This window comes from Ceratotherium simum, chromosome 12 (genome assembly GCF_057802395.1).
Source record: "Ceratotherium simum simum isolate JZ-2026a chromosome 12, ASM5780239v1, whole genome shotgun sequence".
NCBI lineage: Eukaryota > Metazoa > Chordata > Mammalia > Perissodactyla > Rhinocerotidae > Ceratotherium > Ceratotherium simum.
This window is the reverse complement of record NC_141911.1, coordinates 53,103,789-53,130,681: the sequence shown is the minus strand read 5'-3', so window position 1 is coordinate 53,130,681 and position 26,893 is coordinate 53,103,789. Positions and strand designations below refer to the sequence as shown.

At 35.6% G+C, this 26,893-nt stretch overlaps 1 protein-coding gene across 2 annotated transcripts in view; it reads right to left on the bottom strand.

The window, feature by feature from the left end:
* The window catches only part of SCLT1 (sodium channel and clathrin linker 1), a 171,556-nt gene that overhangs the window by 60,876 nt on the left and 83,787 nt on the right, over positions 1-26,893 (bottom strand). For both annotated transcript variants that reach the window (XR_015553827.1, XM_004426501.3), the window contains exons 13-16: positions 26,459-26,557; positions 20,504-20,575; positions 7,005-7,079; positions 4,817-4,962 (exon numbers count right to left, since the gene is read on the bottom strand). Coding sequence is in view for 1 of the 2 variants with exons in the window: in XM_004426501.3 (XP_004426558.1) it covers positions 4,817-4,962; positions 7,005-7,079; positions 20,504-20,575; positions 26,459-26,557 (392 nt within the window). In the remaining variant the exon portion in view is untranslated. The remainder of the gene's footprint in view (positions 1-4,816; positions 4,963-7,004; positions 7,080-20,503; positions 20,576-26,458; positions 26,558-26,893) is intronic.

Genomic DNA, 26,893 nt, shown 5'->3' with positions numbered 1-26,893 from the left:
ATTGCTGGATCATATGGTAGGTCTCTTTTTAATTTTTTGAGGACCTCCATACTGTTTTCCATAGTGGCTGCACCAATTTATATTCCCACTAACAATGTACAAGGGTTCCCTTTTCTCCACATTCTTGCCACCACTTGTTATCTCTTGTCCTTTTGATACAGCCATCCTAACAGATATGAGGTGATAGCTCACTGTGGTTTTGATTTGCATTTCCCTAATGATTAGCGATGATGAGCACCTTTTGATATACCTGTTGGCCACTTGTATGTCTCCTTCTGAGAAAAGTCTATTCAGGTCCTTTGCCCATTTTTTAAGCAGTTTATCTTTTTTTTTGTTATTGAGTTGTTCAAGTTCCTTATATATTTTGGATATTAACTCCTTATCAGATGTATTGTTTGCAAATATTTTCTCCTATGCCATAGGTTGTCTCTTCACTCTGTTGATTGTTTTCTTTGCTGTGCAGAAGCTTCTTAGCATGATGTAATCCCACGTGCCTATTTTTGTTTTTGTTGCCTATACTTGTGGGGTCATACCCAAAAAACTCATTGCCAAGACCAATATCAACAAACTTTTTTCCTATATTTTCTTCTAATAGTTTCACAGTTTCAGAACTTACAACTAAGTCCTTAATCCATTTTGAGTTGATTTTTGTATATGGTATGAGATAAGGGTCCAATTTCATGCTTATGCATGTGGATATCCAGTTTTCCCAACATCATTTATTGAATAGACTATCCTTTCCCCATTGTGTGTTCTTGGCACCCTTGTAAAAGATCAGTTGACCATAAATGTGTGCATTTATTTCTGGGCTTTCTACTCTGTTCCATTGATCTATATGTCTGTTTTTATGCCAGTACCATACTGTTGATTACCGAAGCTTTGTAATATATTTTGAAATGAGAAGTGTGATGTATCCAGTTTTGTTCTTCTTGCTCAAGACTGCTTTGCCTATCTGGGAATCTTTTAAGATTCATCATGAATTTTAGGATTGTTTTTTCTATTTCTGTGAAAAATGCCATTTGAAATTTGATAGAGATTTTATTGAATCTGAAGATCATTTTGGGTAGTATGGACATTTTAACAATATTATTTCATCCAATTCATGAACATGATATCTTTACATTTATTTGTGACTTTTTCAATTTCTTTGATCAAAGTTTTTTAGTTTTCAGTGTACAGATTTTTTCACTTCCTTGCTTAAATTTATTTTAAGTATTTTATTCTTTTTGATGCTACTGTAAATGGGATTGTTAATTTCTTTTTCAGATAATTTGTTGTTAGTGTATAGAAATGCAACTGATTTTAGTATGTTGATTTTGTATCCTGCAGTTTTACTGAATTTATATATTAGTTCTAATTGCTTTTTGGTGGAGTCTTTAGGGTTTTCAATATATAGGATCATATCATCTGCAAACAGAGACAATTTTACTTCTTCCCTTCCAATTTCAATGCATTTTATTTCTTTTTCTCATCTAACTGCTCCGATTAGCACTTTCAGTACTATGCTGAATAGAAGTGGCAAGAGTGGGCACCCTTGTCTTGTTCCTGATCCTGGAGGAAAAGCTTTTAGCTTTTCACAATTGAGAATGATGTTAGTTGTGGGCTTGTCATATATAGCCTTTACTATGTTGAAGTACATTTCTTCTATATCCAATTTGTTGAGTTTTTATTATGAATGGATGTCGTTATTTTGTGAAATGCTTTCCCTGTATCTATTAAGATGATCATATGAGTTTTACCTTCCATTATTTAATGTGGTATATCATATTTATTGGTCTGCATATGTCAAACCATCCTTGCATCTCAAGCATTAATCTCACTTGATCATGGTGTATGATCCTTCTAATGTGCTCTTGAATTTGGTTTGCTAGTATTTTTTGAGGACTTTTGCATCTATGTTCATCAAGGATATTAGCCTGTAATTTTATTTTCTTATAGTGTCTTTGTCTTGCTTTGGTATCAGAGTAATGTTGGGTTTGTAAAATGAGTTTGGAAAGATTCCCTCCTCTTCAATTCTTTGGAAGAGTTTGAGAAGGACTGGCATTAAGTCTTCTTTAAATGTTTGGTAGAATTCACCAGTAAAACCATCTGGTCCTGAGCTTTTCTTTCTTTTTTTTTTTCTTGTGAGGAAGATTAGCCCTGAGCTAACACCTGTTGCCAATCCTCCTCTTTTTTGCTGGGCTAACATTCGTGCCCATCTTCCTCTACTTTATGTGGGATGCCTGCCACAGCGTGGCTTGATGAGCGGCATGTAGGCCTGCACCTGGGATCCAAACCTGTGAACCCCAGGCTGCCAGAAGCGGAGCACACGAACTTAACCACTATGCCACCGGGCCGGTTCTCTGCGCTTTTCTTCGTTGGGAAGTGTCTGATTACTAAAAATGCTCTATGTTTCACCTATGCTTATTCATATTCTGGTGGTAATGAACTCCCTTTTCAGCTTTGTTTGTCTGAGAAAGTTTTTCTCTCTCCTTCATTGCTGGGTATAGTCTTCTTGGTTTGCAGTTTTTTTCTTTCAGCACTTTGAATATATCATGCCACTCTCTCTTAGTCTGCAAGGTTTCCTCTGAGACATCTATCGTAGTTTTATGGGGGTGGAAGGAGTCCCTTGTATGTGATGAGCTGCTTTTCTCTTTCTGTTTTCAGATTCTATTTTTTCTTTGACTTTTGGCAATTTGATTATAATGTGTCTAGGTGAAGACCTCTTGGTGTTCAGCCTATTTATAGTTCTTTGGGCATCATGGATCTGGATGTTCACTTCCCTCCTCAGATTTGGGAAGTTTTCTGTTATTTATTTTAAAAAACTTTCTATCCTTTTCTCATTTTCTGCTCCTTCTGGGATCTTCATAATGCATATATTGATTAAGATGTCCCATGAGTAATGTTGGTTTTCTTCACTCTTTTTCATTCTTTTTTCTTTTTGTTCCTCTGACTGGACAATTTCAAATGACCTATCTTCAAGTTTGCTGACTTTTTCTTTTGCTTGATCAATTCTGTTGTTGAAGCTCTCCACTGAATTTTTCAGTTCAGTCACTATATTCTTCAGCTCCAGGATTTCTATTTGGTTCTTTTTTTGAAGGGGGTTTCTATTTCTTTGTTAAACTTCTCATTTTGTTCATGTATTATTTCCTGATTTTGTTTAGCTGACTATCTGGTTCTCTTACAGCTCACTGAGCTTCATTAAGACAATTATTTTTAATTTTTTGTCAAGCAGTTCATGGATTTCCATTTCTTCTGGGTCGGTTACTAGAGCTTTATTTCCTTTGGTGGTGTCATGTTTGCCTGATTTTTTGTGGGTATCTGCATTTGAAGAAGACACTCCTCTTCCAGTCTTTACAGACTGGTTTTGGCAGGTAAAGATCTTCTCCTGCCTCTGGGATCATGGTTGAGTGGGGCTAAAACCATATCATGTAGCTGTTGTTGGGCCTATTGTTGGCAGGCTTGTAGCCAGTGGTGCAGTCAAATGTTGTGTCCAGTGGGTTCCTAATGGTGATCCTGTTGCACCACTCAGCTGGTCCATGGGCAGGCAGGACTGCTTCCAGACTGTGGTAGAGTGAGACTAGATCTGGATCACAAGACTGCTTCAGGGATCATAGTCAGGTCTGGGGCCAGTGGGCCTATAATTGGGGGCATCTACAGGTGTGGCTTCCACTGGGTTCCTTGGGTAGACCCCTGGCCATGCATAATGGCTTCAAACTGTGTAGAGCAGGACTTGATCCATGTCTTGTGGCTTTTGCTGGGTCTGCAGTCAGATCCACGGTTGGCAGGCCTGCTACCAGGGTACAGTCTGGTGTGGTTTCCACTGGGTCCTTGTTAGTGCTCCTGTCAGGTTGCCAGGCTGGTTCCTGGGTGGGCAGGATTGCCTCCAGACCACAGTAGAGTGGAACTGGAGCTGGGTCACAGGACTGCTTCAGGGACCACAGTCAGGTCTGAAGTTGGCAGGTTTGCCCCTGGGAGCCTCTACAGGTGTGGCTTTTGCCAGGCTCCTTGGTGGAAGGGGCTAGGTGCAGGACTGTGGACAAGCAGGGCTATAGCCAGGTCCACAGGCAGACAGGCATGCTTTGGGTCCACAGATGAAACCATAGTTGGCAAGGCTGCCACTGATGCACAGGTTTGCTTCCTTAGTTTTGGGCTCCCCCAGAGTGTTGCAATCTCCTACCTGGATCCCAAAGCTCCCACAAAGGCACTTTTGCCCATAGATGCCTGTCAAGTATTTGGTTCTGTGGAGGCACACAGGCTGGGGACCTCCTATTCTGCCATATTGCTGACATCACTCCTCCTATTTTATTTTTAAAATATCTATTAAACATATTTTATAACAGAGATTGAGATTTCATGCAATTCAAATAAGTAAGTTTTACTATATTAAATAATACTCTGGGGGGATAAGGTAGAAAAATATGAAGAACAGATATGCCAGACTATAAGTTTATCATTTTAATAGATAACGTAATAAATAAACATAATTGATTATTCTAGAATATTCAATACCACAGGAAATATAAGTATAAACTGAGTATAAAAGCAATCATTATAAGCAAGCTACTATAACAGCTGCATAATTAGTATGAAAAAACCAATCTTATGAACATCCTATTTAACTGCCAGAAAGGAGAAATTTAAAATAAAACAGTGTAGTACTGTTAAATCTTTTCTTCCTGAAGAAATCAGTTTTCAAAAATAATCTTGAAAAAAAATTCTATTTGGTGCTAAAAATTTTTTTCAACATAAGAGCCCTAACAAAAAAAAGGAAAGAATCTATCAAAAATGGTATGAATTCTGAAAATGTTATAGAAAATCCAAAAGAATTACTTACTTTATTTCAAGTTGTTTTATTTTATTTTCTGCTGTCTTAAGTCTTAGCTGAAGATCATCTTTTGAACGCTCAGCAACGAGGCATCTTTGGTGCATTTCTTCCAGTTTTCTGTAATCACTTTCATTTACTCTGCCTTCACGGTAAATCTGCAGAAGAGGCTTATATGTATATTACCTTACAGAAGAAAATTGCTTTAATGCAGTTTAGAAACTGAAATCAATGATGAGAAATAAAAACCCATGATCACGTGCTCATCTGTTCCCATTGTAACATATTAAGACATATCAAAAATTAATTTTGGTTGTTTCACACTTACAAAATAAAAGTCTGAAAACTGACATAAAATAATAATTGCTTTTCTTGAAGTTATTCATGCTCACTGTAAACTATTAAAATAGTTTTAATATTTTAAGAGGAAATGGAAAATAGCTGAAATAAAAAAAAATCTAAATGTCACCACTTAGAGATAACTGCTTTGATTCTTTGATGAACAACTTTCAAACAATTCTATATTCCAATATTCAAAAATACAGATACATGCTGTGGTACGAGGAGCAGAACTGTCTGAAAGCGACTCTAGACTCTCACTCTGGGTTAACTCGACAATGATCCAGCTGGAATGGGGATTTTCCCTCCCCAGCAGGAGTGGTTGTACCCAAGCTCAGCTTCCCATGAGACTCAGCTTCTTCCCTCGACACACAGGCTCTAACATCCCAAGAACTGCAAGGTCTCCAGACGCTAGGTAGCTCACATTTTCAGACAAATCCTACACACACCTACCCCCCATATCCAGACTGCCTGTCCAAGTGTCCTGTGTCTTCTCCCACTGACAAGACTGCTTTATCACTCCTGCTCTATAAAAAGATAGTTTCAGCCCATCAATACTAAAATACTAAATACAGACCTATACCGCAGTTCCAGCAGTACTTCAACGTTAGCATGCTTGTCTGCGGGACAGTGGGAGAACAGGGAGCCCTGCCTTCTCTTTACTCGTTGCCATTAGCTTTGTAAGTTTTACATTTCCCCAATAAAGCCTTTTCCTTAACCTTTGCCATGTGATATTAAAAACTTCATCCCGAACTCCAATGTAGAGCAGGCCGCAATCTAAATGGGATCTATTCCCGGTCTTCCTCAGCAAAAAGAGGATTAGCATGGATGTTAGCTCAGGGCTGATCTTCCTCACACACACACACACACACAATCAATCAATCAATCAATCAATCAATCAATAAATAAATAAAATAGGATCTATTCCTATTCCATAACAGATAGAAACTCAGAAGGGATGAACTTTGCAGGAGAGTGGTTACCATGAAAAGTCCCACCGTGAACATGACATGTATACTTTTCCCCCCCACAAATGGGATTACATCCTATGTTCTGCTTTGTAAATTACTCCTTTACCATCCGATGCTGTCATGATCCTTTTAATATCAATAATATAGATATATCACATGCTTTTTATGCTACATGGCTCTTCTTTGAAAATCAAACTCTGACTCCACCATTTACCGTTTTTTAATGTTTTTTAACATTGGGCAAGTTACTCAACCTTTCTATGAAAGTTCCTAATGCAGTACCTAAGACACAGTACATGCTGGATCAAATGTAGTCTCCCCTTTTTCCCCAAGGCATTTTAAAAGAGTGGGATATTTACTGCTAATAAAAAAGTTATCTAAGTAAGAAATAAATTTTAAACTATAGACTTCACATAATATTTTTTCTCAAATATTATTGAGCTAAATATTTTTCCTAACTATGAAATACAAATCTATACTTTTAAAAGGTAAAAATCGCAGCAATGTTTTAATTTTCTGGTTATATATACTTCTTATATTTATAGATGGCCTAAATCCAGTAAGACTTGGCATCAAAATTTAAAAAGAGAAGAAAGACAAAATAAAATTGACTATTGGGATGAAGTTTAAGCAGGAATATAGCTACTTCATAAAATTTATACCTTTAAGTAAAAAGTCCAAATAATGTGGTCACTCTCATAAAGAAATGTATGCAGGCAATACCAGTATTTAAATGCAGATTCTGAACATATGCCAACGAAATAACAACACTCACCAGGAGAATACTTATAATATAGGGGTTGCTAGTAGATAGTGTGATGAAAGCAGACAGTAATGTTGAATATTTGCAGTTGGGTTTTAGGTAGTTATTTTTTCCTTTTTCTTTTTACCTTGTCTAGTTCTTCTTCCACTGCTTTTTTCTCCCTAATGGCTCGTTCAATTTGGCCTTGTTTTTCGGCACACTCCTATAAATTCAAGTCATATTGTAAATAAATATATTTGTAAAACCTTAGGAAAAATGGGAAAAAAATGGAGAAGTAAAATGATTTGTTCATAGCAGGAATACCACACTTTATCAATACAGCAAGACCATATTGATTATAAACAAAAAAAGCTCAATCTTCAAAGAGCTACCTATCCCAGGATTTCAGAAATTGCCTCCAGTGCAGAGTGCCACGGAGTTCTAAGTAAACACACTAGGTGGGTGACAGAGGCTGAGGGATTCCAGCGAGAAAAAAATAACTGAGACACCTTTCTCATATTACAGTCTTTCATTGCATGTACTTTGATCACATATTTAAAAGGGAACATAGAAATGGACAGTGGCACAACACCATGAGGATAACCTGGGGCATAAAAAGGCACATGGGTATATAAATTCTAAAATAGATAATTTTTTTTTTGCATAACTTATAAACAGCCAACGGACATAGTAAAAAATGTTTTATTAGCATAAACATAAAACATTTCTACTCAAAAAATTTTAACCAGTAAAACTGAGCAAGCATATCAATTAACCAATAAAATTTAATATTTTGCAAATGAGACTAAAACTAAAAACAATCATTATAATGACTGGTTTTTCACAGTTATTTGTTTTTATCTATCTATTCATTTTTGAGAATGGATGTGGTTATTTTCTACTAATTGTAAATTATGCTTTGGATGAACCTGCTTTGCTGACAGTATACTAATATTCAATTATCTTTAACATTATTTTATAGAAGTACTGTATATCAGTGTTTTTAAATTTTAAAATAAGCTTCTAAATTGTGACTCAAAATTCATTAACTCTGATTATAATGAAGATCTTTAACCCTATGTTACAAATCAGATGATTAATCTAAATTTATTATCTTTTATTAAGATAGAACTGTTAATGTATAAGAAACGCAACTTTAATGTTCCATACATGTTCATATAGCAAGTTGTTAATCTATGAAAAAGCAGTTTCGTGGTGTGAAATTTGAGATTTCTCCTATGTTCATAACTCATTTGTGTGATTTTTTTTGTTGTTTTCATTTTATTGAGGTCATAATAGTTTATAACATTGTGAAATTTCAGTTGTACATTATTATTTGTCAGTCACCATACAAATGTGCCACTTTAACCCTTATGCCCACCCCCCAACCCCCTTTCCCTCTGGTAACCACCAATTTGTTCTCTTTGTCCATGTGTTAGATTATCTTCCACACATGAGTGAAAACACATGGTGTTTGTCTTTCTGTCTGGCTTATTTCACTTAACATAATACCCTCAAGGCCCATCCACGTTGTTGTGAACAGGACGATTTTGTCTTTTTTTATGGCTGAGTAATATTCCATTGTATACATATACCACATCTTCTCTATCCAATCATCAGTCGATGGGCACTTGGGTTGCTTCCACGTCTTGGCTATTGTGAACAATGCTGCAATGAAAATAGGGGTGCATAGGTCTCTTTGAATTGTTGATTTCAAGTTCTTTGGATAAATACCCAGTAGTGGGATAACTGGGTAGTATGGTACTTCTATTTTTAATTTTTTGAGAAATCTTCACACTGAGAAATTTCCATAGTGGCTGCACCAGTTTGCATTCTCACCAGCAGTGTATGAGGGTTCCCTTTTCTCCACATCTTCTCCAACATTTGTTATTTTTTGTCTTGGTAATTATAGTCATTCTAACAGGTGTAAGGTGATAGCTTACTGTAGTTTTGATTTGTATTTCTCTGATGATTAGTGATGCTGAACATCTTTTCATGGGCCTATTGGCCATCTGTATGTCTTCTTTGGAAAAATGTCTATTCATATCCTCTGCCCATTTTTTGATCGGGTTGTTTGATTTTTTTGTTGTTGAGTTGTATGAGTTCTTTATATATTTTGGAGATTAACGCATTGCCAGATATATGATTTGCAAATATTTTCTCCCAGTTGGTGGGCTGTCTTCTTGTTTTGTTCCTGGTTTCCTTTGCGTTGCAGAAGCTCTTTAGTCTGATGAAGTCTCACTTGCTTATTTTTTCTTTTGTTTCCCATGCCCAAGTAGACAGGGTATTTGAAAAGATCCTTCTAAGACTGAGGTTAAAGAGTATACTGCCTGTATTTTCTTCTAGGAGTTTTGTGGTTTCAGGTCTTACTTTCAAGTCTTTGATCTATTTTGAGTTAATTTTTGTGTATGGCAAAAGATAATGGTCTACTTTCATTTTTTGCATGTGGCTGTCCAGTTTTCTGAAAACCATTTATTGAAGAGACTTTCCTTTCTCCATTGTATGTTCTTAGCTCCTTTGCTGAAGATTAGCTTTCTGTAGATGTGTGGGTTGTTTTTTTTGTGAGGAAGATCAGCCCTGAGCTAATATCCATGCCAATCCTCCTCTTTTTGCTGAGGAAGACTGGCCCTGAGCTAACATCTATTGCCAGTCCTCTTCCTTTTTCTCCCCAAAGCCCCAGTAGATAGGTGTATGTCACAGTTGCACAACCTTCTAGTTGCTATATATGGGATGCCGCCTCAGCATGGCCAGACGAGCGGTGCATCGGTGCACGCCCGGGATCCGAACCCAGGCCGCCAGTAGTGGAGCGTGCGCACTTAACAGCTAAGCCATGGGGCTGGCCCCAGATGTGTGGTTTTATTTCTGGGTTTAAATTCTGTTCTATTGATCTGTGTGTCTGTTTTTATAGCAGTACCATGCTGTTTTGATTACTAAAGCTTTGTAGCATATTTTGAAGTCAGGTATTGTGATGCCTCCAGCTTTGTTCTTTTTTCTCAGCATTTCTTTAGCTATTTGGGATCTTTTGTTGCCCCTATGAGTTTTAGGATTCTTTGTTCTATTTCCATGAAGAATGTAATTGGGATTCTGATTGGGATTGCATTGAATCTGTAGATTGCTTTAGGTAGCATGGACATTTTAGTCATATTCACTCTTTTAATCCATGTGCATGGAATATCTTTCCATTTCTTTATGTCATCATCGATTTCTTTCAATAATGTCTTATAGTTTTCATTGTACAGGTCTTTCACCTCCTTGGTTAAATTTATTCCTACATATTTTATTCTTTTTGTTGCGGTTGTAAATGGGATTATATTCTTGAGTTCTCTATTAGTTTGTTACTTTAGTATAGAAATGCAATTGATTTTTCTAAGTTAATTTCATACCCTGCAAATTTGCTGTAGTTGTTGATTATTTCTAATAGTTTTCCGATGGATTCTTTAGGGTTTTCTATATATAAAATCATGTTGTCTGCAAACAGTGAGAGTTTCACTTCTTCACTGCCTACTTGGATTTCTTTTATTCCTTTTTCTTGCTTAATTGCTCTGGCCAAAACCACCAGTACTATGTTGAGTAAGAGTGGTGAGAGTGGGCACCCTTGTCTTGTTCCTGTTCTCAGAAGGATGGCTTTCAGTTTTTCCCCATTGAGTATGATGTTGGTTGTGGGTTTTTATATGTGGCTTTTATTATGTTGAGATACTTTCCTTCTATACCCATTTTGTGGAGAGTTTTTATCACAAATGGATGTTGGATCTTGTCAGATGCTTTCTCTGCGTCTATTGAGATGATCATGTGGTTCTTATTCTTCATTTTTTTAATGTAGTGTATCACACTGATTGATTTGTGGATGTTGAACCATCCCTGCACCCCTGGAATAAATCCCACTTGATCATGGTGTATGATCCTTTTAATGAATTGCTGTATTTGGTGTGCCAATATTTTGTTGAGGATTTTTGCATCTATGTTCATTAGCGATATTGGCCTATAATTTTCCTTCTTTGTGTTGTCCTCGTCTGGTATTAGTATCAGGGTAACGTTGACCTCATAGAACGAGTTAGGAAGCATTCTGTCTTTTTCGATTTTTTGTAATAGTTTGAGAAGGATAGGTATTAAATCTTCTTTAAATGTTTGGTAAAATTCTCCAGAGAAGCCATCTTGTCCTAGACACTTGCTTTTTGGGAGGTTTTTGATTACTGTTTCAATCTCTTTACTTGTGATTGGTCTATTCAGATTCTCTATTTCTTCTTGATTCAGATTTGGGAGGTTGTATGAGTCTAAGAATTTATCCATTTCTTCTAGATTGCCCAATTTGTTGGCATATAGTTTTTCATAGTATTCTCTTATAATCCTTTGTATTTCTGTGGTTTCTATTGTGATTTCTGCTCTTTCATTTCTAATTTTATTTGAGCCTTCTCTCTTTTTTTCTTAGTGAGTCTGGCTAAGGGATTGTCAATTTTGTTTATCTTCTTAAAGAACCAGCTCTTAGTTTCATTGATCCTTTTACTGTTTTTTTGGTTTGAATTTCATATATTTCTGCTCTAATTTTTATGATATCTCTCTTTCTGCTGACTTTGGGCTTTGTTTGTTCTTCTTTTTCTAATTCTGTTAGGTGTAGTTTAAGATTGCTTATTTGAGGTTTTTCTTGTTTGTTAAGGTGGGCCTGTATTGCTATGAATTTCCCTCTTAGGATCGCTTTCGCTGCATCCCATATGAGTTGGTATGGTGTATTTTCATTTGTCTCCAGATATTTTCTGATTTTTCCTTTAATTTCTTCAATGATCCATTGGCTGTTCAGTAGCACGTTGTTTAGTCTCCACATATTTGTCACTTTCCCAGCTTTTTTTCTTGTAGTTGATTTCTAGCTTCATAGTATTATGGTCAGAAAAGATGCTTGATATGACTTCAATCTTCTCAAATTCTTTGAGGCTTGCCTTGTTTCGCAACATATGGTCTATCCTTGAATGTTCCATGTGCACTTAAGAAGAATGTGTATTCTGCTGTTTTTGGATAGAGTGTTCTATATATATCTATTAAGTCTGTCTGGTCTAGTTTTTCATTTAATTCCATTATTTCCTTGTTGACTTTCTGTCTGGATGATCAATCCATTGATGCAAGTGGGATCTTAAGGTCACCTACTATTATTCTGTTGTTGTTAATATCTTCTTTTAGGTTTGTTAATAGTTGCTTTATGTACTTTGGTGCTCCTGTGTTCGGTGCATATATACTTATAAGTGTTATGTCTTCTTGGTGCAGTGTGCCTTTTATCATTATATACTGCCCCTCTTTGTCTTTCATTGCCTGTTTTATCTTGAAGTCTACTTTGTCTGATATAAGTCTGGCAACACCTGCTTTCTTTGTTTGCCATTAGCTTGGAGTATCGTCTTCCATCCCTTCACTCTGAGCCTGTGTTTGTCTTTAGAGCTAAGATGTGTTTCCTGGAGGCAACATATTGTTGGGTCTTGTTTTTTAATCTATCCAGCCACTCTGTGTCTTCTGATTGGGGAGTTTAATCCATTTACATTTAGAGTGATTATTGATATATGAGGGCTTAATGCTGCCATTTTATCACTCATTTTCCAGTTGTTCTGTATTTCACTTGTTTCTTGTCCCATGTATTCAAAACTACCAATTCAGTTTGGTAGTTCTCTATGAAGGTTTTCTCTTTATTTACCATTTGTGTCTCTGTTCTGGTTATCTGTTTAGTGGTTACCATGAGGTTTGTATAAATAATCTTATAGATGAGATAGTCCATTTTCTGATAGCCTCTTATTTCCTTAGTCTAAGCCAATTCCATCCATTTCCTCGTCCCCTTCTAAGTTATTGTCACCACTTATTCCATCTTGTGTTGTGAGTTTGTGGTTAAAATGACGAGATTATATTTATTTTTGATGTTTTCCTTCCCTTTATCTTTAATGTTATAATTAAGTGTTTGCTAACTTGTTCTGATAAAGAGCTGCAATTTTCTGATTTTGTTTGCCTATTGATTTCCTTGCTCAAGACTTTGTAAACCCTTTCTTTTTTTTTTTTTTCAGGTATGACGGCCTTCTTGTAGGATGTGTCTCATGGCAATGAACTCCCTTAGCATTTGTTTATCTCAGAAAGTTTTTATTTCTCCATCACATCTGAAAGACATTTTCGTTGGACAGAGTATTCTTGGCTGAAAGTTTTTGTCTTTCAGCATTTTGAGTGTATCATTCCACTCTCTCCTAGCCTGTAAGATATCTGCTGAGAAATCTGCTGAAAGCCTGATGGGGCTCCTTTGTAAGTTATTTTCTTCTGCCTTGCTGCCCTTAATGTTTTTTCTTTGTCATTGACTTTTGTCAGTTTTACTACCATATATATGCCTTGGAGAAGGCCTTTTTACATTGATATAATTAGGAGTTCTATTGGCTTCATTTACTTGTATTTCCAGCTCCTTCCCCAGGTTTAGGAAGTTCTTAGCTATTATTTCTTTGAACTAGCTTTCTGCTCCATTCTCCATCCCTTCTCCCTCTGGAATACCTATAATCCTTATGTTGCATTTCCTAATTGAGTTGGATATTTCTCAGAGAATTTCTTGATTTCTTTTCAGTCTTAGGTCTCTCTCCTCCTCCATCTGAAGCATTTCTATATTTCTGTACTACAGACTGCTAATTCTGTCCTCTATAAAATCTGCTCTGTTATTCAGGGAGTCCAGATTTTTCTTTATCTCATCTGTTGTGTTTTTCATCTCCAATGTTTCTGATTGGTTTTTCTTTATAATTTCATTCTCTTTCATGAAGAATTCCCTCTGTTCATTAATTTTGTTCCTGATTTCATTGAACTGTCTATCTGTAATTTCTTGTAACACATTGAGTTTTTTTATGATAGTTATTTTGAATTCTCTGTGAATTAGATTGTAAATTTCTGTGCCTTCAGGATTGATATCTGGGTGCTTGTCATTTTCATACTGGACTGAAGTATTAATATATTTCTTCATACTATTAGATGGCATGGATTTGTGCCTTCCCAAAGGATAGTATTTGGTTGCAGATTCTGCCTGATGCCACTCGGGGGAAGTCAGGAGCTGTGTATTCTGAGCCCACTGCGATCCATGGCATCTGTGGCTGTCCTTTGGAATCTATGCTGATAGAGCCCATCTGCGATTGCCTGTTCGCTTGCTTGGTTGCAGCTGCTGCTTTTCTAATGTATGCATGGGCTCTCTGGCTGACTGGCTGAGCTGGAGCGGCTGGCAGGGGGAAGGGTGCTGTCTTCACATGTGCGATCCCCAGGGTGTTCTCGTGCTTCCCTTGCTATTTGCTCTCCTGGGGTGCTGGCTTGATGAAGACACCCCCACAATAGCTTAGCCTCCTCTGTGTGTAGGTTTCCCATGGGCTGTGAGGGAACCTGGAGACCGAAGGCATTCTTGTAGAGAGCCGCCCCTCCCCCTTCTTTTCTCAGAGACAGATGCAGTCCTGTGCCCTGGGCCACTGTGGGGGAGGGAGAGGAGATGGGGGAGGGAGAGGAGATCCCCTTACTTCTTTCCACTTCCTCCTGGGGGTCCAGCACCTCCACCTTCAGACATATGGGGTGCATGGGTCTCTCAGATGTCTTTTGTGTTGTATGAATGTCCTTTATTGGTCCTTTTCATTGTATCTTGGTGGAAGAGTCTAAGGGAAGAGCTCACTCTGCCATGATGCTGATGTCACCCCTAAATCCCATGTGATTTTTTTAATAGACTATTTTTTAGAGCCGTTTTAGGTTCACAGAAAAATTGAGTTGAAACTACAGATTTCCCCTATACTTCTCACCCCCATACATGCATAGCCTCCCTATTATCAACACCCCCCACTGTAGTGGTATATTTGTTGCAACTGATGAACCTATATCGACACAGTAGTGTCACTGAAAGTCCATAGTTTACATTAGAGTTCACTCTTGGTGTTGTACACTCTATGGGTTTGGACAAATTTATAATGACATGTATCCACCATTACAGAAGTATACAGAGTAGTTTCATTGTCCTAAAAATCCTCTGTGCTTCACCTATGCCTATTAATCACTCTCTCCTCCTAAACTTCTGGTAACCATTGATCTTTTTACTGTCTCCACAGTTTTGTCTTTTCTAGAATGTCACACAGGTGGAATCATACAGTATGTAGCCTATTCAGACTAGCTTCTTTCACTTAGTAATAGGCATTTTGGTTTCCTTCATGTCTTTTCATGGCTTGATGGCTCATTTCTTTTTAGTGCTGAATAATATTCCACTTTCAGGACATACTACAGTTTATTTACCCATTCACCTATTAAAGGACATCTTGGTTGCTTCCAAGTTTTGGCAATTATGAAAAAAACTTGCTATAAACATTCATGCAAAGGTTTCGTGTGGACATAAGTTTCCAACTTCTTCAGGTAAATACAGAGGAATGCAATTGTTGGGTCGTATGGTAAGAGTATATTTAGTTTTGTAAGAAACCACCAAACTACCTTCAAAAAAAGTGGCTATACCATTTTTGCATTCCCACCAGCAATGAATAAGAGTTCCTGTTGCTCTACATCTTTGCCAGTATTTGGTGGTGTCAGCGTTCTGGATTTTGGCCACTGTAATAGGTGTATCTGCCACATATTTGGTGTAATGAGTGGTATCTCATTATTGTTTTAATTTCATTTCCCTGGTGACATATGATGTGGAGTATCTTTTCATATGCTTATTTGCCATCTGTATAACTTCTTTGGGGAGGTGTCTATTAAGGAATTTGGTCCATTTTTTAATCAAGTTGTTTGTTTTCTTACTGTTGAGTTTTAAGAGTTCTTAGTATATTTTGGATAGCAGTCCTTTATCAGATATGACTTTTGAAAATATTTTCTCCCAATCTATGGTTTGAATTTTCATTCTCTTGAGAGTGTCTTTTGCAGAGCAGAAAATTTTAATTTTAATGAAGTCCAACTTATCAATTTTTTCTTTCAGGGATCATGTGTTTGGTTTTGTATCTGAAAGGTCAGTGCCAAGCCAAGATCATCTAGATTTTCTCCTATATTATCTTCTAGAAGTTTTATAGCCTTGTGCTTTGTATTTAGGTCTGTGACTCATTTTGAGTTAATTTTTTGTGAAGGGTGTAAGGTCTGTGTCTAGCTTCATTTTTTTTTTATGTAGATGTCTAATTATTCTAGCACCAATTGTCAAAAAGACTGTCTTTCTTCCATTGTATTGCCTTTGCTCCTTTGTCAAAGATCAGTTGACTATATTTATGTGGGTCTATTTCTGGGTTCTATATTCTGTTCCATTGATCTATTTGTCTGTTCTTTCACCAGTACCACACTGTCTTGATTACTACAGCTTTATAGTAAGACTTGAGGTCTGGTATTGTCAGTCTTCTGACTTTGTCCTTCTCCTTCAATATTTTGTTGGCTATCCTGGATCTTTTGTCTCTCCATATAAACTTTAGAATCAGTTTGTCAACATCAACACAATAACTTGCTGGGATTTTGATTTGGATTGCACTGAATCTATAGATCAAGTTGGGAAGATCTGACATCTTGACTATATTGAGTCTTCCTAACCATAAACATGGACTCTCTTATTTAGTTCTTTGATATTTTTCATCAGTTTTGGAGTTTTCTTCATACAGATCTTGTATATTTTGTTAGACTCATTCCTAAGTATTTAATTTTTTGGGGTGCTAGTGTAAATGGCATTGTATTTTTAATTTCAAATTCCACTTGTTGGCCTGGCCTGGTGGTGTAGCAGTTAAGCTTGCGCGCTCCGCTTCGGTGGCCTGGGGTTCGCAGGTTCGGATCCTGGGTGCAGACCGATGCACCACTTGTCAAGCCATGCCACGGCGGTGCCACATATAAAGTAGAAGAAGATGGGCATGGATGTTAGCCCAGGGCCAATCTTCCTCAGCACAAAAAGAGGAGGTCAGGCGTCAGATGTTAGCTCAGGGCTAATCTTCCTCACCAAAAAAAAAAAATTCCACTTGTTCATTGCTGGTATATAGGAAAACAACTGACTTTTGTATATTACCTTTGTATCCCGCAACCTTGCTATAATCATTCTTTGTGCGTGTGTATGTGCACATGTGTGAGGAAGATTTGCCCTGAGTTAACATCTGATGCCAATCCTCCTCTTTTTGCAGAGAAAGACTGGCCCTGGGCTAACATCTGTCACCATCTTCCTCTATTTTGTATGTGGGACACTGCCACAGCATGGTTTGATAAGCAGTGTGTAGGTCTGTGCCCAGGATCCGAACCTGCGAACCCTGGGCCACCGAAGCGGAGCGTACGAACTTGACCACTATGCTACTAGGCCAGGCCCTATAACCACTCTTTTGTTCCAGGGTTTTTTTGTTGATTCTTTTGGTTTTCTACATAGACAGTTATGTCATCTGCAAACAAATTTCTTCCTTCCTAATCTGTATAACTTTATTTCCTTTTTCTTCCTATCAAATTGCATTAGCTAGTACTTCCAGTATCATGCTGAAAAGCAGTGGTGAGAGGGGACGTCCTTGCCTTGTTCCTAATTTTAGTGGGAAAGCTTTCCGTTTCATAGCTGTAAGTTTCTTCTTTTTGGTGATGAAGACTGGCCCTATGCTAATGTCCATTGCCAATCTTCTTCTTTTTGCTCAGGAAGATCAGCCCTGAACTAACATCTGTGCCCATCTTCCTCTATTTTGTACATGGGATGCTGCCACAGCATGGCTTGATGAGTGGTATGTAGGTCTGCGCCTGGTATCCGAACCCGCAAACCCCAGGCCGCCAAAGTAGAGCGTGTGAACTTAATCACTACGCCACCAGGCTGGCCCTTCACAGCTGTAGGGTTTTTGTACATATTCTTTTCAAGTTGAGGAAGTTCTCCTCTGTTCCTAGTTTACTGAGAGTTTTTATCATGAATAGGTGTTGGATTTTGTCAAATGCTTTTTCTGCATTTATTGATATGATTCCTATATGATTTTTAATGTAGACATTAATAACAAGGTTGGATCACACTTCTGGGTCTGGCAAGTGGCACATAAAGAAAGGTATGTTATAAATATGCTATACATCTGTCTCCACCCAATCCACCATTTCAGTGCCAAATGATGATGGCTGAAAGAATATTTGGTTAACCTGAGATAAAGTTAAAATGAGAAAAGTTGAAACTCTTATAGATAAATATACTAATTCTATTAGAAAGCACTATAATACTAAAGCAAAGATTTAAAATTACTATTAAAAGGCTTTCATGGATATTTGCTATTAATTACCACCAATATTCCTTGCCCTTTTGGGCAAGATATGATCAAATGATATTAGATATTTTTTCAAGTACTCATGGAGTATTTCTAAAATCAAACCCAATAATGTACCATAAAAGAAGTCTCAATAAATATTAAGAATCAATATCATGTAGACTATATCTGTGGCCCCTATTCAACCAGGTTAGAAATCAATAATAAAAATATGTCTAAATACCCATGTATTTGGAAATTCAAAATTAGACTTCTAAAAAGTTCATGAATCAAAAAACAATCATAATGAATGTTTCATTTTCCTTGTATAAATTTGGGCATTTATAACCACTCTTCTTCCTCATTTGCTATAGATTAACAGCAATCTCTGCTTCTTGGCAGAATGAAAACCTTCAATATTTTTAAAAGAAACCATAACTTGTAGGAGGAAAATAAAGGCTGTGTGTGTTGCTCTCCAAAGGGAGTTACGTGGCTTGAGATAGACTGGCTCTGGCCTTTTCTTAAACCTACTGAAAAAATCTGCACACTAACCTAAAATAAAAGTTTTTCTCCTTCTTGCAAGCATAACTTTAGTTTTAGGTTAGGTGAAGCATGCTTAACTTCCCTCCTCGACTTCATTTTTATAGCATAGGTGATAAAATTGGTACTTAAGAAAAGAAATCAATAGCCAACATCAGGTTATTATGCCTCAAACTGTAGCTTGAGTTTCCTGAGAAAATCTGCTTTTTAAAGTAGTTGAGGGCCGGCTCCGTGGCTTAGCGGTTAAGTGCGCGCGCTCTGATGCTGGCGGCCCGGGTTCGGATCCCGGGAGCGCCCCGAGGCACCACTTCTCCGTCCAATGCGAGGCCGAGTCCCACGTACAGCAACTAGAAGGATGTGAACCTATGACATACAACTATCTACTGGGGCTTTGGGGGGAAAAAACTGAATAAATAAAATCTTTAAAAAAAAAAAAAATAAAGTAGTTGAACCATGTCTTCCTTCAAACAAATTTCTAAATGCTTAATATTTCAAACACTTTTCAATTAGTCAGTATGGTTTTCCCCCTGGAATCAACATGACATCAGATAATATTTAATATCTTTAGAAAAATTCACTTAGCTATGAATTATCATCATTTTACTATAAATCCTAAGAAATAGCTTTTGTAGTAATTTGAAATGATAATTTTTTACTATAAAGTGAGTTTATATAGCTCTGGTTGTTACATGGCTGAGAGTTATTTTTAAAGTCCCTGCAGGTCTTATACAGTACACAGTCCTTTGAGAAAACAAGACAGAAATAACATTCTTGTCCTTCTAGATTTATAATCCATTAAATGATCCTGGACTGGGGTAGGACCCTTCTTCAAAGCTGTGAATCTTTTGATAGCTAAATCAGTCCATGTAAGAGAACAAGCCAAATAGCAAGGTGATAGAAGAGGAAGTAAAACTGAAAAAAAACAAAGAATTAGACATGACTAATTGGCCACAGTGCATCCCATTAATTTTACCTAATGTTCCTACAATGTTAAAACAAAAGACATTAAACAAACAAAAAGTAACACTGTTTCTTGTTCTATTACTCTCAGGACTTATATACAATGACTAAGGTCCCATTATATACAATACAGACTTTGTAGAATGTGGATAAGATGTGATCTTTCTTTCAGAGGTGTCTAAACATCAGTCAATAAACATTTATTAAAAAACATACTGTGTAAAACGCTGTACTAGGCAATGGGGAAAATAAAAGAAGGCATAAGACTCTGCTATTTTGAGGTACTTAGAATCTAATTGGAAAGGACAAGATTTTCATGAGGTGAAAGACGGAGGGTGGGAGAGGAGAGAAAGAGAGAGAGAGAGAGAGACAGAATTCATGCCAAATTTTGTAATAAGAATTAAAAGTGATGTGGATTCAAGAAAAGATAAGAGTTTGTGAAGCTGAAAATATCTTACCAACCTCTGGAAATTCTTGTAATTTTATGCCCCTGTAAGCAAGGTTATTAAATTCCATTTCATCAAATCTTCAAGTTAAATTCATATATTTAATCCCACTTCTAGTTATGCAGTACTCTTTTCCTCTCCTCTCTTTGCCTACTCATCCTTCAGTACTCATTGTTTTGGGGAAGCTTGTCTTTCTTCCTTTTTCTTTCTGTACTTTTTCTTTTACCCTGGTCTCCCAGATGAACCCAGCATATTGCAGCAGCTGCAGCTGGGTGCTTCAATAACACCCTGTGTGTTCTTTGTCAAAAAAAGGCAATCAGAGTAAAATGTGATAAATGCCATCCATCTTTCCTGCTAGATCATAAGTTCCAAGAGTGCAGATAAAATGTTTATCTTAATTTTTACTCTTTTCCTAGCATCCAGCATAGTTCCTGGCTTAATAAGTATCTTTCGAATGAATGAATGCCCCATAATATGTATCTTGGCCTTCAAAATAAGCAATATTCAGAAGAAAATATCAATATAGTCTTCCAACATACCATTTGAAGGGCTGAAAGTTCTTCTGTTAGTCGAGAAATCTGTACATTATATTGTTTTCTTGTGTTTGTAACCTGTAAATTAAGATATTTATGAATTATCTAGGTCTACAATAAAAATGATTAATATCCAATAAAAACGTTTAGGATAATAATTTGATAAAAAATAAAATCGTAACTTTTAGGGCATAACAGATAAATACACACACAATGTATTAACGAATCAAGAATTTATCATGACAGTGGAAGGAGAGTAAATAGGATGATATATCCTAAAGAACAGTGGTTGTCAAACTTTTTGGTCTCAGGATCCTTTTACACTATAAAAACAAAGATCTTTGTTTATAATGGGTTTTTCTACTAAAATTTACCATATTAGAAATGAAAATTTCAAAATATTTACTTATTAATCCCTTTATAAATAACAATAACTAAAGTCATTACGGTTAACATAAATAATATATTTTTATGAAAAATAAGTATATTTTCCAAAATTAAATTTTTTTTAAAAGAATAGTATTATTTTACATTTTTGCAAATTTCCTTAATGTCTGGTTCAATAGAAGACAGCTAGATTCTCATATCTACTTCTGTGTTCAATCTGTTGTGTTTTGTATATCATCAGCCTCTGGAAAACAATAGTGTACACTCATGAGAGAATGAGTGTGAAAAAAGCAAACAGTGTTTTATTATAATTACAAAAGTAGGTGTAATCTTGCACTCCCTGTACACTTTGAGAACTGATGCCATAGAGCAAACCAAGAGAAAAACTGAATTACACACTAAAAATATAATTAATAACTTTTAAGGCACTTTTGTTTTATAAATAGAATATTTTTATATTGCACATCATATTTCAGTGCTAAGTAAAGTACTTTGTAGGGAAAACATTTATTTGAATTAACATTTAAATACATTCAGAAATAGTACAATTTATGTGCACAGAGTATTTTGAAGAATTAGTCACATCTCATCAGGATGGTTCCTATGACAATATTTTTTCCTAATATCTACTCATGCCTTTTAAAAAGACCACGAGGAATACTGATACCAATGACATATCATCAGTAAACATTTATGATCCAAAGGTTTTTGGATATTTTCTAGGCTCTTATAAAATGGATTATTTCTAAAACATGATGTAAACCTTCTTTAGAACATTTACAACACTGTCACAAACTTTATTTGGTTAATTAATACAAGTTATATTTTTGAAGTCTTGCCAAACATATTTTATGTGGGTCTATTTTAGCTCTATTTTAGATTATAATTTGGGTAGACTTTTGCCGTGAATAAATATATTAAGGATCAATCTATCCTATTTTGGTTCAGTGACAATCACAGTTTGCATTTATTGAGGTTTAATGTGTTAGGAATTGCTCAGAGTGCTTTATGGGTTAATATCTCATTAATTCTCACAATAATCTGATGAAGTAGTTATTATCCCGACTACAGATGAGGAAGATAAAGGCACAGAGAAATTAAGTCACGAGGGTTCCTAGAACATAAAACTTTTGGTTCTTATCAGCCCACTCATATCTGTCTGTCTTTCACATTATTTTTTTAAAAAGTGTTTTTTTTTTTAGTATCTTAGAAATGATGCAGCTAACATGAGGGTTTATGACGATAGTAGTACGTATATTTTGAAATATTTTTACAGTAATGACAAATTCAGTGAATTAATCTATTCATACTTTTTTAAAAGATTGTGTAGGACTATTGACACTGATGGTATATCATTAGTAAATTTCTATGCTCCAAAGGTCATAGGGAATTTTATGGGGTTGGTATCTGATAAAGCACAATGTAAACCTTGTTATGTGAGCAAATATACATATCTGGGAGGTGGTTTAATGTGGTTGGGGTTCAGAAGTCCATAAGGGACTAAAATCCTCTCTCACTCTAACCTCACTTTCTTTATGTAAACATTTTCTTCTATAATTTTATGGATAGTAAGGATATTTATAAACCAAATAGTAAGGTAAATTAACAACAAATAGGAATAGAAAAGGCCAATGATGATGCTAATATAGATTAACCGGATGAATATAATTTTGATCACCAACTTTAAGCCATGATTGAAAATCAAAAGTTAAGAAAACAATGTTTTTTTCACTAATTAAATTTTACTTGTTTGAGAGATATCTGAGAAATAGCTATTTCTATATTTTAAAGAAATAAGCTATTGTCATATTTAATTCAATTTTACAGCCAGAACATGTGACAATTTGTTCATTATATTTATTTCAGATAATAAAAATTGATACTTGTAAAGTCATTAGACATAAGTTATCCCCAATTTAACAGGTAAATTCTACATATTTGGAGGACATGTCAAATTGTAATAAATGGGGCAGCTATCACCAATAGAGCTGAAAATTTTCAAATTAAAACATTTAAAATCTATTTTAAAAATATAAATGGATATAAGGAAATATATATTACACATTCTATCAGATACATATATATATATATGGTTTGTTTACAAAAATAATTCTAGTCTTTGAAATTCCAAACACTGTAGAATTATATTACATAGAAAGTGAAAAGTTCCTCATTATTCTAACTTCTAGGCTTAGCACTATTCACAGGTTGGTGTATATATCTCCAGAATGTTTTGTTTCACAGATAACTACACCACATCATTGATAATTTGGGGTTAAATGAAAATTCAGAGGATAACACTAAAAATAGTGTTTATCTCTGGGTTGTGGAATTGTAAATGATTTTAATTTTCTTTTACATATTTTCCATTTCTTTTTATAATGAACATGTATTATTTTTTAATAATAATAATAAAAAGATTTACTTAAAAAAATCAATTTGGCAATACTGTGTAACTCAGAGAGGGCAGGGACCCAGCAAAATGCTTAGTACATAGGAAGTACTCAATAGATACTTCTTGAGTAAAGTGTCGGAATAGTAGGGAAAGGCTGGATACAAGGAAATCCAAGGGAATCCATGAGAAAGGCAAGATCTGGGAGTAAGAGAAGGAGTTCAGTTTCAGACATGTCGAGCTTCAGATGTCTGTAGGACTATTAAGACAGGGAGATAACTAGATTTTAGGAGGCAGTTGAATATTTATGTTCGTAGAAAGGTTTGGACTGAATATAGTGATCACAACACTTCTGAAAAATTACACTGAGACTACTTAAGGATTCATATAAAAGACAACCCTCTACCACTTTAAAATCAATGTGAATTTATTTCAGGATTAGAAAATCAATTAGAGGAGTTCTCATACCATGAGTACTTGGACAAAACATTTTTATCATTAAAAGCCACAAAACTTATTAATATCTATTTTAAAGATATGTCATCAAGAATATTTTAAACTACGGCAAAAGTTCTAGTATTCTCAACCCCAAGAATAGGACAGGGGTTCCTACAGAAAGGATATACAAGATTATAACCCAGGTTTTGGTTAGGATTCTGCCTCAAACTAGAAATTTTATCTTGGGAAATCACCTAATTTCAGCCAGACAGTGACAAAGCAATAGATTTCTAAGAAATACTTTTGCAGCAAGAAACATTATATGTGACTGTGTAGGAAGGAAAACTCTACCACTTACTTGCTTGGGAGAAAACCAAGCATGTTAGCTTTATTTTTTTTAACTGACGAGCTTTTTAAAACCAGTTTACTTTAGTCTACCTAGAAGAGAAATAATACTGCCCACAGAAAAATATAGGTAAGAAAAAAGTTAACACCTGTTAACACCTGTATTTCATCCAGTGGAGGAATATACAGTGTATCCAACTATCCTATAGGAGCTCATTTGAAAGGAAAGGAGTATTAGTTTCCAATCATTTATGTTAATCAGTTCATAGGTAGTCTTTATGAATATCTAGGAAAGCATTTTAATGTAAACACTACAGTAAAAATGAAAACAGGAATTTCTGCTTTTGCTAATTCATATCTCTAACAAAAATACCAAATTAAAAAATTACAAGGTCTGAGGTAGGGAAAGTACAAGATGAGAGAGGAACATCATTTATGCAAGAAAGCTAGAGAGACAATTTGAGAATAAAAAAGAAGACTGATGATAATGGATCATAACATAAAAAAATAAAAAATATCCACAAATCCATAGTGATATTAAAAAAAGGAAGAGAACTCTTCTTTACTAAGAAATGACAGCTAATAAATGTATAGAAAGAACGATAGAATTAGGATATAATCATTTTTAATCACTCTATATAATATTTATTTCAGGCAAGGATAATCAATGGATGCTAAAACCACTGGACAAAAGATTTTGGTGGAAAAGGATACATGCATGGTCTTCAAGTATCTCTCACAATTACTTATACAGTATCCAATGGAGAGATCTGGTCTTACCACCTTAACCATGTGGTAAGGCTTAGCATCGCCAGTGCACAATCCGACATTATAGATTCTTCATATGATGAAATAGGAGATACATATACGTATCAGTGCCAGAAATGACCTGAATCTAATCAAAGAAACAGTCACATGAATCCAGATATGGAATATTCTCAAGGGCAATTGGCCTGGGTTCTACAAAGGATTCTTTGTCGTATACAAAGGAAGACAAGGGACTGGGTTAAATTGAAGGAGACTACAGACATAGCAGTTAAATGCAATGATGCATAAATGTGGATTGGATCTTGGATTTAAAAAATCAAAGAGCTATATAGGACATTTTAGGGAAAGCTGAGTGTGGATTGAAGTAATGTTGATTTTTTTTTTAAGGTATGGTAATAATGGTGTGCTTGTGTAGTAAGCAAAGTGCTTTTGTAAAAAAGTTCCCCTTTTTCTGGGGAAACAGATGCTCAGACATTTAGGAGTGACGTGTCATGATGCTGCCAGTCTATGTCCAAATGAAATGTTTGCCAAGGGGAAGAGTGTGTACATATATAGAGAGAGATGGAATGGGTGTGGCAAGACATTAAGAGTTATCTGGGTGAGGGGTAAATAAGTGTTCACTGTACAGCTCTTTCAACCTTTTTATGGGTTTGAAAATTTCTAAAAATAAAAAAAAATACAATTAATGGGAAACAATTTCTCATAGTGATTAAGAGTAGAGCTCAAGAATCAACAGACTTGCATTTGTATCCCAGTTCTGCTACTTCCTAGAGGTAGAACCCTAAGCAAATTTCTTAACTACACCGTATTTCAGTTTCTTCATCTTTAAAATGGGCTTTTGTGGTTTCTTCTTCCTAAACTCTACACTTGCAAACTTTACCACACACACATGAATTGATCCATATCCACATCAGAGGAAAAGGTAAATATATGTATGTCTTCCCTGTCTCTTTATATGAAAGCAAACTTACATTTCCAAGATAGTTTTAACTTTCAAGCCTCACAATTCAAACCAAGGAACAACTCATTACTTGAATACAAAAATATTAGATTTAGTTTTGATAATAGAATTGCAAATAACACAATTCACAAATTGTGTATGTCTCAGCATGATGCGACTGAAACAATGCTGGGCTCAGTACAGCAAGAAGGCATGGGTCTAAGTCTTGGCTTTAATTAGTACATAACTTTGAGCAAGTCAATACCTCTCACGGGTTTCAGTTTCTTTACCAATAAACCAGGAGGTTAAACCAGATTTCTCCAGTCCTCCAGTCCCAAGATGCTCTAAGATACTGCAAACAACAGTAGGTTTTCTTCTCCTGCTTGTTATGCATTCTAAGTTCCTTTTTGACCCTTCTTTTTAACTTTATACTTCAGGTGTGTTAATCTTCACTATATTCCTAGCCTAAATCCCTCTCGTCTCCACTTCCCCTACCCTCCACTTCTATCCCACTCTAGCTCAAATAGTAGGAACTATTTTCCTGAGATGATTTTTATTTGAAATTTAACATAATTGATGCAGTTAGCTGATAGTTAATTAGCTAGGTCCACCAGGCAAAAACTTAAGTAGTATTTAGTCTTAAGCTGTGAAATTTTGTAAAATTTTGAATTTTAAATTAAAAACTCTTTACCTCCTTCCTGGTTCTTATGGTGGCATCTTGCACAAGCCGAGAAATGGTTTCTTTCATTTTCTCTATATCTTCTTCTTTTTGCTTCTCCTCAAGCAGAGCCTTCAGAAAATAATCACTTGATGTTATTATAGATCATATCATTATTAATAAAGATAACATAATAAATGGGTTAGATAACATAATAAATGGGTAAAAACCTATCCTGCCCATAATATATGGGTAAAAAACTAATCACTTTCTTGAAAGCAAACATCTTATTCTAAACTTCTGGACATCTCCACTTGGAGATCTTGCCTAAGTTATAAATGATATTTATTTTCCCTAACCTCCTCATCTGACCTTGTCCTAACTAAAAATTAATTCTTTTTCTTTAGTATTTATTTCAGCCAGTGTCATCACTCTTCTAATCTCTATAGCTGGAAATCTTAGAATCAT